At 42.6% G+C, this 12469-nt stretch overlaps 1 protein-coding gene across 1 annotated transcript in view; it reads left to right on the top strand.

Annotated features, from left to right (window-relative positions):
• The window catches only part of cpsf1 (cleavage and polyadenylation specific factor 1), a 149464-nt gene that overhangs the window by 21661 nt on the left and 115334 nt on the right, over positions 1–12469 (top strand). Inside the window, exons 8-10 of the mRNA XM_059640568.1 lie at positions 4466–4605; positions 5075–5185; positions 10107–10200. Coding sequence (XP_059496551.1) covers positions 4466–4605; positions 5075–5185; positions 10107–10200 — 345 coding nt within the window. The remainder of the gene's footprint in view (positions 1–4465; positions 4606–5074; positions 5186–10106; positions 10201–12469) is intronic.

The following is a 12469-nucleotide window of genomic DNA, read 5'->3' as shown; positions in this document are numbered from 1 at the left end:
GAGGACAAGGGGAATTCCGTTTTTGTTGTTATTGCGGGGAGGAAGTGGGAGGGCTGAGGTGCGTGAAATGCGAGAGATGTGGTCGAGGGCGTTTTCAACCACTGTGGAGGGGCACTTGAGGTCCTTGAAAAATAAGGACATCTGGGATGTTGGGGAATAGAATACCTCATCTTGGGAGCAGATGTGGTGGCGGCAAAGGAATTGGGAATAGGGGATAGTGTTCTTGCAGGAAGGTAGGTGAGAGGTAGTGCATTCTTGGTGGGAGTCGGTGGGCTTGAAATAGATATCACTTTCCAGGTGGTTACCAGAGATGGAAAGAGAGGCCCAAGAAGGGGAGAGAGGTACCAGAGAGGGTCTAAGTGAACTTAAGGTTGGGGTGGAAGGTGTTAGTAAACTGGATGAACTGTTTGAGCTCCTTGTGGGAGCACGAGGCGGTGCTGATACAGTCATTGATGTAATGAAGGAAGAGGTGGGGAATGGGGCCAGTGTAACTGCAGAAGAGGAACTGTTCCATGTATCCCACAAAGAGACAGACATAGCTTGGGCCCATGTCGATACCCATGGCCACCCCTTTTTTTCTGTAGCAAGTGGGAAGAGTTGAAGGAGAAGTTGTTGAGGGTAAGGACGAGTTCGGTCAAGTGGATAAGGGTGGCGGTGGAGGGGGAATGGTCGGGCCGGTGGGAGAGGAAGAAGTGGAGGGCTTTTAGGCCATCTGTGTGGGGAATGCAAGTATATAGGTTCTGGATGTCCATGTGAAGATGACATGCTGAGACCAGAGAAACGGAAGTTTTGGTGGAGGGCATAGGTGTGGAGTTCCTGGACTGGGGAGAGAAAATGGATTTGAGTTACGTGGAGATAAGTTCGGTGGGGCAGGAGCAGGCAAAGTCAGTCAGGGCAGTGGGGTTTATGGATTTTGGGAAGGACTTAGAAATGGGCGGTGTGGGGTTGGGGAACAATGAGGTTGGAGACTGTGTGGATGGGAATCACCTGAGGTGATGAGGTTATGGATGGTTTGGGAGATGATGTTTTGGTGGTCAGGGGTGGAGCCATGATCAAGGGGTTGGTAGGAGGAGGTGTCAGAGAATTGGCACCTGGCTGTAGTGTTGTAGAGGTCAGTGCGCCATACCACAACTGCGCCCCACCTTGCTCGCAGGTTTTATAGTGAGGTTAGGGTTGGAACAGAGGGAGCGAAGGGCTGCGCGTTCTATGGGGGAGAGATTGGAGTCGGTGAGAGGGGTGGAGAGGTTGAGGGGATTGATGTCACAATGGCAGGTGGAGATGAAGAGGTCGATGGAGGATAGGAGGTCTTACGGTAGTGTCCAAGAGGAGGGCTTGTGTTGGAGGCAGGAGAATAGTGAATTCTGAGAATTGATGACCTTTGAAAAAGGTAGTCCTTTAATCTCAAACTTTAAAAGGAGACTGTTATTTTGAAACTCTCCTACATGAAGAGTAAACACCTTCTCAGCATCCACTCTGTCAACGTCCCTCAGAATCTTATGTTTCAATAAGATCACCTCTCATTCTTCTAAAGTTCAAGAAGCTTAGGCACAACCTACGACAAATCTATCCATCGCATTAATCATCTTAGTTAACTTTCTCTAAACTGCCTCCATTGCAGGTATGTCTCTCTTAAACTGAGGAGCCCAGAGCAGTACACACTAGCGTAGATGTGGTCTAACCAATGCGCTTTTTGATTGTAGAGTGGATAATTTTTCCACCTAAATAAAAGCCGAAAGAACTGAGGATGCGGTATATCAGAAACAAAAACAGAAATTGCTGGAAAAGTTCAAGTCTGACAGCACTTATGGAGAGAAATCAGAGTTAATGTTTCGGGTCGACTGACCCTTCCTCAGTTCTGATATAGGGCAATAACTAATGAATAGCTAATTTTGATGTTTGCAAAATCTTATCCAGGGAAATCATTCCCTGCAAACTCCAGGATTTTGTGTGCTTCAAAATACAGACTTGACACGGCTGCCCTTTCAAGAGGTTAGATCGTCGGTACTTGTTTTACTTTATATCTGAGGCAACTGAATTTCACATGTCGACTAAATTCCAACAGCAAAACATTGATAATGAATGCTGTTACATAGCAGGTAGCTGCATCAGCATCTTGTCCAGTCTAATCAATAATACTGATGACTAGCACAAAACCTATAGACAGGAAAGATTAAATTCCTAGTTGCTGCATCCATGCTGGAATAGTATTAATTACATAAAATTCAACTTGAAAGAAAATCATTATAACCAGGATCAATGATATATAATTGCATCAAAGCCAAAAAAATGCTGTGCCATTTGGCCCATAGAATTTGTTCCACTATTCGACAAAATCCACTTTCCTGCCTTTTCCTTCCCACTGTTGATTCACTTACTCTGTCTCTCTCGGCCTTGAATATATTTTATGATTCAGCCTCTACCATATCCTGGGTGAAGAACTCCACAGATTCACTAACCTCGAAAGAAATTTCCTTTTGTCTCGGTCTTAAGCAGCTGACCCTTGCTCTGGGACAATAGCCTCCAGCCCTAAACTCTCCCGCAAGGTGAAACAACCTCTTAGTATCAATCATGTTAAGTCCCCTAAGAATCTTCTTTGTTCCAATAAAGTTGCCTTTTATTCTTCGAATCTCCAAGAAGTACAAATTGAATCTATTCAACCTGTTTTCATAAGACAGTCCCTTCATAAGCTGGTTCAGACCAGTGAGCATTCTGTGGGCTGCCTCCAGTGCCAGTTTCTTTCCTTGGGAAAGGAAAGGTAAAACTGTTTATGGTATTCCAGCTGTGATCTAACTATTGATATGTACAGTTTTAGTATGATTTCCATTTCTCTATGTTCCATTCTTTGTGAAATAAATGCCAATATTCCATTTGCTTTCCCTATTAACCACTGCACTTGTAATGAGAGAAATTAGTGATTCGAGCACAAAGACCCACCACATCCCTCCACACTGCAACTTTCTGCAGTAGTGTACAGTCTGTCAGCATTGAAATAACAGAGGACTGACATGACAAGATCTTTCATAGACCCATAAAGCATGGAAACAGACCCTTCAGTCTAAACAGTCCATGTCGACCATAATTCCAGACTAACCTAATCCTACCTGCCTGCACTTGGCCTATATCCCTCCCAACATTTCTTATTCATGTTCTTATCTAAATGTTTTGTAAATCCTTTGGAAGTTTATTCCACACACAAACCATGCTGTGTTTTTAAAAAAGTCCTTCATATCTCTCTCAAATCTTTCTCCTCTCACCTTAAAAATATGCCCCTTAGTATTGAAATTGCTCACTCTAGGGAAAGACACCTATCGTTCATCTTATTTATACAACTCATTATTTCATAAACCTCCATAAGGTCACCTGTCAGCCTCCTACGCGGCAGTGGATAAAAGGTCTCAGCCAATCCATCCTCTCTCCATAACGCAAACCCTCCATTCCCGAAAACATCCTAGTAATACTCTTCCAAAGCCCCTCTGATTTAGTAATATCCTTCCTCTAACAGGGAGCCAGAACTAGACACAGTACTCCTCACCAACATCCTGTACAACCTCGACGTAATGTCATCTTCACCTAAGCTGCATTGGCTTCATTTTAATGGTTTCATTTATGTTTTAAAATCAGAACGTGGCCTTCTATTCCACTACCATCCAAAATATCTCCAACTCTGGCTTCTTGTACATCCTCACTTTAATTGCTCTAGGCTCTGCTGTTGGTCTCCATGCCTTCAGTTGCCTGGACTCTTCTCCCCCCTCCCCCCCCCCCCCCCCCCCCCCTTCTTGCTCGTAACAGCTGCTCACCTGATGGATATCTCCTAGTGTGGCTCGGTGCCCGGTGTTGTTATCAACGCATTAAAGGCACTGTCTTAAAATGTTTCTTTTAGTGGTCACTTAATCGTCACAGGTCCCCGTTGTCTGAGTATGTCTGTTACGACATACCTTCCGGGCAGGTGAGACTTCAACCAGGTCTTTCTGGCCTAGGGTACGGGCACTACCACAGCGTAAAGTAATGGGACTAGTTGTAGAATCACGTAATTGCAATAGCACGGAAGGAGGCCATTCAGGCCAATTCTCCTGCGCCAGTTGAGATCAAAGATTGAACCAGAGCCTTTCCCAGTTAATTTCTCAGTATCTAGGAATGCAGTTGTGGGTAATAAGATGAGAAAATGCTGGAAAATTTCAGCACATCAGGAAATCCTTGTGGGAAGAAAAATGGAGCTAATATTTTAGATGTATGATCTGTTTCAAAACTTCCAGCCATTCTGATTGAGGGCACAGATCTAAAACTGAGCTTTTTTTCCCATTCATTTTAAGCATTTTCACTTCTGCTTTTTAAAATTTGTTAGACATTTTGTATTTTACTAAAATGGTTTTTTTTTCCCCTGTTTCTCATATCTCATGTTGAAATGTTTAAGTTTGGCGTGAGGAGTATGTTCCTGATTGTACATTTTTCCTGTTTTTGTTTCTAGTCGTGTAGCAGTGCGACAGGACACCTGCAGCATTGTTGCTATTTCCTTAAATATCATGCAGAAGGTCCATCCTGTCATTTGGTCACTGAGCAACCTACCATTCGACTGCACCCAGGCGCTGGCAGTACCAAAACCCATAGGTTAGCAAATGAAAGGCTTCATAAGTAATAATTTGGGGCGGGGGATGGGGGTGGTGCTGATGGTGGTGGTCAGGCGGTGCAGGGGCATGGGGGATGGTTGGCGGGGTGAGGGGAGTTGCGGTCGGGCAGCGTTTTGATGTTCGGTGTTAGACCCCAGCCTTCCAAGTGGAATGATCCTGGACCTTCTGCACTTCTTAATTAATCGGAAAATGAGAATAGAACATCTGTCAGTCAGGGCTGCATCATATGGCAAGGTGAAACAAATGATGAGTTTTTGCATATTCCCGGCATCCTGCTGACAGAAAATAAACTGTATTGCCTGGGGTGAATTACTCCATTACAGGAAAACCTGTGCAATTCTTTAGCTCTGTTTTCCAGTTTGTAGCAATACTTTGTAAATCTTTAGATGATATTTACTGTATGGCGTTGTTCTTTTTCAGTTTGATGTGGATTGACTCCATTTTTGCAGGTGGTGTGGTCATCTTTGCTGTAAACTCGTTGCTGTACCTCAACCAGAGTGTCCCACCTTATGGAGTGTCCCTGAATAGTCTGACAAATGGAACAACGTCTTTCCCGCTTCGTAAGTTGACAATCTGAAACTTGGTGGTTTTCTTCCAGCCCGATAAGTTGTTTGCGGTCAAACCATATGCTGACTCATGCAATAATGCACTTTTTAAAACTTGTTCATAGGACGTGCGTGTCACTGGCAGTAGCAGTAGCTTTTGAGAATTGCAGTGAGGTGTCGTCTTGAGTGACCGCAGTCTTTAGGTTTGGGTTGCCCTGTTAGGGAGTTTCAGGGCACTGTTCCGGTAACACCGAAGGGATGTGATACAGTTTTTTTAAGCCAGGATGGTGTGTAGCTTGCATGGGAATTTGCAGATGGTGACGGTGTTCCAGTGCGTCTCCTGACCTTGTCCTTCTAAATGTATAGCTTAAGGAATTGGAAAGTGATGCCTACTTGCAGTACATCTTGTAGACAATTCAGTTTGCTGCTCCTGTGCATCGGTGGTGAAGGAAGTGGATGTTGTACGTGTTGGGAGAGGTGTCAGTCTAACAGGCTGCTTTGTTTCAGATGGTGTTGAACTTCCTAACTGTTGTTGGAGTTGCACTCAAACAGGGAAACGGAGAGTATTGCATCAGACTCCTGACTTGGCCCTTACGTAGAAAGCAGTGGTCCTGTGGTATTATCGCTGGGTTAGTAATCCAGGGACTAGATAATATTCCATTGATGGGTTCAAATTCCCTTAAGGCAAACAATTCCAAGGCAAGTCATTACAAAAATATGTGTGGAATTAAAAGTCTAATGATAACCATGACGCCATTGTCATTTGTTCGAAAAGCCCATCTAATGACCTATAGAGAAGGAACCTACCATCCTTTGCTAGTCTGACCTACATCAGACTCTAATTTGGTTGCCTCTTAGCTGTCTTCTGAAATGGCTTTGAAATCACTCTAAAACCTGAAAACAAAGGATGAAACTGGTTATTGACCAAGGTGCTCATAATCACAATGGTAAATGCAACCAAGTTGACCTTGCAAAGTCTCCCTTACTGGTGCCAAAATTGAGAGACCTGGCTCCTGAACTAGTCATGCAACAACCCTATCTAGTCATGCTCGAAATCATACCTTATTCCTACCCTTGCCTCATTGAGTGCATCTCCACACCATCCGTGACACAGCAATCCACAACCATCCGCTCCCTCCACTACTTGGGTATAATGCACAGTTTACAAAAAGCACCATAGAAATTAATTAAGGCTCCTTACACTGTACCTTCCAACCCATGCTTACGATCATCTAGAAGGACAAGGGCAGCAGATACATGGGAACACCACCACTTGCAAATTCCTCTCCAAGCGCACACCATCCTGGTATATCACAGTTCCTTCAGTGTCATTGGGTCAAAATTCTGGAAATTCTTCCCTAACAGTATTGTGGGTTTATCTACTCACACGGACTGCAGCAGCTCAAGGAGGCAGCTCACTGTGACTTCTCAAGGGCAACTGGGGGAGGCTTTAAATGCTTGCTCAAAACAGCAATCCACACATCCCATGAATGAATAAGAAAAAAGACAGGCTTTGTAGAGTCAAGATGAGATGCTCACTGCATGATTTTTAGCTTCTGACCTGCTTGTGTAGTCATAGTAATGTTAGAGACAGTCCAGCACAGTTTCTGGTCAGTGATAACCTGTGGGATTTTGATAGTTGGGGGTTCTGTAATGGTAATGCTATTGAATGTAAAAATGCAATGACTTTCCTTCATTCACCTTTAATGTCTGAATGACTGAACAGTACCTTTATACCTCAAAATTCTGTGAAGGTTGGGCTACTTCAATTTTGCATCCACCTGAGGGGCCAAGACCACACCTTAGTTTAATGCCCATCTGAAAATGAGCACTCAATATTGCACTGAAATGTCATCTGCAGCTTTTGGGCAAAAATCTGAGTGTGACTTTGAGGCACAAATGCTATCCACTGGAACCATACATGATGCCAATAAGATATAGACAGAATATTTTACCAGGATGAAAGCCTGTACATTCCAGTGGAGCATAGTCTATTATCCCCCACTGCCCATAAATGTGTTTTTCCAGCATGCTTCATAAGAACATACAAGCAAGGATCAAGAGTGGTTCACTTGGCACTTTGAGTCTGCCCCACCAATGAATAAGATTGTGGCCGATCTAACTTTAACATAAAGTCTACATTCCTGCATATCCCCAATAATCTTTCATCCCTTTAGTAATCAAGAATCTGTGGTCAGCTGGATGGCTAGTTTGACATGCAGAGTGAAGTCAATAGCATGGGATCTATTCCAATACTGACTGCGGTTACTATGAAGGGTACCACCTTGACTTCTGCTTTGCCCCGAGGTGTGGTGGCCCTCGGGTTAAACCATCACCAGTTGTATCTGTCTAATGAGTTGGTAGCCCTGTGACCCTCTGGGACTATGATGACAAATAAGGAATCTATTTTAAAATTTCAGAGTATTCAAATATTCTGCCTTTTGACCTGTGACCTTATCAAATGCATTCTGTAAATGTAAATGCAGTACATTCACTGGTTCTCCTTTATCTACAAGTTGCTTCTTCAAGGAGTGCCAATAAATTAATTCAGCATGATTTCGCTTTGACAAAACCATGTTGGCTTTGCCTGAGTACCTTGATCTTATTCGAGTGCCCTGTTACAACATTTTTACTAGTAGCTTCTAACATTTTCCTATGACATATATGAATCTAATTGGCCTGTAGTCTTCTACATGCTGTTTCCTTCCTTTTTGAATAAAGGACTTACTTTAACAATTTTTCAATCTAAAGGAGTCTTCTCTGGATCTATTGATATTTGGACAATTAAAACCAATGCATCAACAATCTCGCTAACTACTCCTTTTAAAATACACTTGTGAACTTGCAGTTTTAACAATTTACTCAGTACTACTTCCCCGGTAAATATAATTTTCTCAAATTCCTCTTTCCCTTTCAATTCCTGATTTACAACCAAATCCCGGATGTTACTTGTATTGTCTCCAGTGAAGACCAACTCAACATATCTCTTTGTCTGTCCTCTCATTATTCTCCATTACTAATTACCCAGACTCACCTTTTTTTAAGGACTAACAGTTAATTTTTTAAAGGCAAAATTGAGAATTTTGGAGAAATTCAACAGGCCTGGCAGTACAGTGCGTAGAAAGAAACAGTAAAAATGTTTCGGCTCCAGTAGGATTCTTCAGAACACGTTTACTTTTTAAACTTTTTTATATTTGCGTATATATTTTATATATATTATGTACATTAAAACATTTCCTATCTTTTAATATTTTGATTCATTTTCTCCCATACTTTAATTTTTCCCTCCTCAATAATCTTTTAGTATACTTTTTTTTTGCATTCTGACTAAAGTTTCTGACCTGTTATCTATCAACTATGTCTTTGAGTTTGATACTATCTTTAACTTTGTTAGTGATCCACGGATGATGGGCCTGTCCCTTAGAATTTTTGTTATTGGTTGGAATGTGTCTATTCCGCACTTTCTGGAATATTCTCCTTATACATTTGCCCTGTATGTAGAATCATAGAATCCCAGAATCCCTACAGTGCAGATAGAGCCAATCGGCCCATTGAGTCTGCACCGATCCTCCGAATAGCATCCCAGCCCAATCTACCCCACTTCTCAACTCCTGTAATCCCACATTAACCATTACTAATCCACCTGGACTGCTGTTATACTCCAATAAGGATTGGAGTTGTGAACAAAATGTGTGATTTTGAGTAGACAAAGCTAAAAGGGCTTCTAATGGACAGGATTGTGGCAGATGGGAGAACAAAACGTTAACAATCTGCAGTGCGACACAGTTTAAAGTGAAAATGATGATTGATGAGATTATTGACAATGTCTTTATTAACTCCGAACATATTGCTCTTAGTTATGGTGTCTATCTCTGAGTTGGTGTGTGGGTTGAAGTCTGCTGCGGAGTAAGTATGCTGACGTTCCCAACATTGCACAGTTGGAGATACCACTTACCTGATGAGATGCTAAATTGGGGTCCAGGATGGTGTAGAAGATCCACATGATACTTTTTGGGGAAAAATAACAGGGAGGTTGCCCCTACATTCTGAGGAATACTAATACCTTGGCTACCATCACTAAAGAATAGTACTTGCGTTTGTATAATAATGTGTCCAAGATAATTCAAGAGCATTATCAAGCAAAGCTTGAAGTTGAGCTCTATAAGGACAAGCAGTGAAATTGTTGGTCAAAAAATTTAGTTTTAAGTAGTGTCTTCAAGGTGGAGAGTGATTTGGGGAGGCAGTTCCACAATGTAGGGTCAGAGTTGCTGAAGGGATGGTTACCAGTGCTGTGGTGCTCAAAATTGGGAATGTGCCAAGGCCAGAATTGGAAGAGCACAGACAACCGAGGCTGGAGGGGGTTGCAGAGAAATTGGGGCCAAGGTCATGGAAGCATTTGAAAACGAGGATGAAAGTTCTAAAATTACATTGCTAGAATAGAAGCAAATATAGTGCTGCTTGGAGAATAGACAGTGGAATTTTGAATGACTTAAGATTTATGTAGGGGCACAAGGTTGCAGGCTTGCCAGGAGTGTGTTGGCTTCGATCCGTCTAGAGATAACACATCAATTATCTAAAACACACGACTAGATCATATTGCTACTTATGGATCCTGGCTGTGTACAAATTATTGATTGAGTATCCTACGTTGCAAGAGTAGCTACAATTTACAAATACTTCAGTAACTACAAAACATTTTGGGGTGCCTCTTCCATTCGGCTGCTCTGACCAAATCAGAATCTATTTTCATAACATCTGGGATTGCTGTAGAGTGAACAGGGTATGTAGTGAATTAATCATTCCAAGATTATAATAAACTAATGATTGGAATGGTGGTGGATATTGATTTTGTGATTGGGGCACGTAAGACATCACAATCCATAGCATGTCAGTGGTGAATTAAGGATTAGATCCAGTGTGTGTGTGTGTCTCACAGGGATTCAAGATGGCGTGAAGATTATGTTGGACTGTGCTCAAGCTGCCTTTGTGTCCTATGATAAGATGGTCATTTCCTTAAAGGGAGGAGAAATGTAAGTACTGGATATTGAAATTAATTCTTTTGTGAACTTTCTTCACACTTTCCCTTCAACCCTCCTATCTACTCAAAGTTATACAGTAACTCTTTAAGCATTTGAAGTAAATTTGTAAAATCTAGAAATTGCTGAAGTGTTTGGGCTGTGATGATCCTATCACTTTAAGACGTTATTATGTCCTTTTTAAAGAGAGGTTGTAAGGCAGAGATGCAGAACTAGCTTCAAGACCTCTTAAGTAAACAGCTTGGGGGGCCTGAATGAGTCTGGCCAGCGCTCTCAGCTCCAGATTTCTGGGTTTTGAATTTTTCAGTAACATCAGAAGCTCTTGCGTTGTCAAAAGAGTTGGAAGCTTCAATGAATGCCTCCTAGCTGCTACACTTCCTGAATCTTCTCTTAATGTGTTTTTCCTTCCTGGATTAGAGAACTGCATGTGAAAATCCGTGTCTGAACTTTCCTTTTTGCCAAGGCTTGTGTTTATAGGATAAAAACAGTTTATCAGTAATAGATACTAATCTGTTAAGTTATTCTAAATTTCTTTTTCTTTGGTTGTGTTTTAACGCAAGTGTTTAAATAAATTGTGTTTTGCTTAATGTCAAGTAGTTTGAGCGTTGGTATTGCATCTGAGACACTTTGCAGTTACCTTTAAAATAAAAAATAAGTTAGCGTCTAGTCTACCTTCTTAAATAAAATGTTTTGAGGGAGTCTGGTCTGGTCCAGAACAGGGCAACCATGAAGCTGTGCCTGCTGGCCAAAATATTGAGACATAGCAGAGTCACAGTTGCAGTTTACCCACAGTGAAACCCACCCGATTTGCTTTTTTTATTTGATGCTTCTAATTTTTTTAACATTCAACTTTCTTGTGGTTAGCCAAGTTTTAGAATACAACACTGTCATTCCCTTAGCTTAGCAAGTCCGGTTCAGTATAGAAGCTGGATTAGGTCATTCAGCCTATTGAGTCTTCTCAATCCTATTCTGCCGCCTTCCTATGACCTTAGGTTCTTGAATAGTAAGGGAATCAATCTATCTCTGTCTTAATGCGCTGTGACTTGGCCTCCACAGCCCTCTGCAGCAGTGCGTTCCATAGATTAATACCCTCTGGCTGAAGAAATTCTTCCTCAACTCAGTTCTAAAGAGTCGTCCCTTTTCTCTGAAGCTCTCTCTCAGGTCCTAGTCCCCTCTACTCGTGGAAACATCTTCTCTACATCCAGTGTATCCAGAGCTCTCAGTATTCTGTAAATTTCAGTGAGATACCACCCTGCCATAAAAGTAAAAGCTTATCTTGGGGCTCAAACTCCTCCTTATCTTAAAGTCAGTTCAATGTAAAACAGTGACAATCCACCATTCGACTGTATGGAGTGCTGATGTTCAAGTATGACAGCAGCAACTCACAGTGCAATAGGACCTCGGCCTCAGGCTTGGTACCCACAATACCATAACTGTGCTCAAGATAACGTGAGCTGTTTTGGCACATTTAGTGGAATATAGTATATATTTGAACATCCCAATAATGTTAAGAATAATAGGGAAGACTTAAGCGCAATCATCACATTAAAGTAGTAGTATTAGACAGACAAATGGGGATAAAGGCAGATAAGTCCTGTGACCCTGAGGGCTTGCATAGAATCCGAAAAGAGGTAGCTACAGATAGTGTCAGAGATAATGGGAACTGCAGATGCTGGAGAATTCCAAGATAATAAAATGTGAGGCTGGATGAACACAGCAGGCCAAGCAGCATCTCAGGAGCACAAAAGCTGACATTTCGGGCAACTGAGCGGAGGTGTTCTGCAAAGCAACCAACTACTGCACCTCCCAGTCGCAAACCATTTCCACTCCCCCTCCCATTCTCTAGATGACATGTCCATCATGGGCCTCCTGCAGTGCCACAATGATGCCACCCGAAGGTTGCAGGAACAGCAACTCATATTCCGCCTGGGAACCCTGCAGCCATATGGTATCAATGTGGACTTCACCGGTTTCAAAATCTCCCCTTCTCCTACTGCATCCCTAAACCAGCCCAGTTCGTCCCCTCCCCCCACTGCACCACACAACCAGCCCAGCTCTTACCCCCCCCACCCACTGCATCCCAAAACCAGTCCAACCTGTCTCTGCCTCCCTAACCGGTCCTTCCTCTCACCCATCCCTTCCTCCCACCCCAAGCCGCACCCCCATCTACCTACTAACCTCATCCCACCTCCTTGACCTGTCCGTCTTCCCTGGACTGACCTATCCCCTCCCTACCTCCCCACCTATATTCTCTCCATCTATC

Source organism: Stegostoma tigrinum, chromosome 2 (genome assembly GCF_030684315.1).
Source record: "Stegostoma tigrinum isolate sSteTig4 chromosome 2, sSteTig4.hap1, whole genome shotgun sequence".
NCBI classification, from domain to species: domain Eukaryota; kingdom Metazoa; phylum Chordata; class Chondrichthyes; order Orectolobiformes; family Stegostomatidae; genus Stegostoma; species Stegostoma tigrinum.
This window is presented reverse-complemented; position numbering and strand designations above follow the sequence as displayed.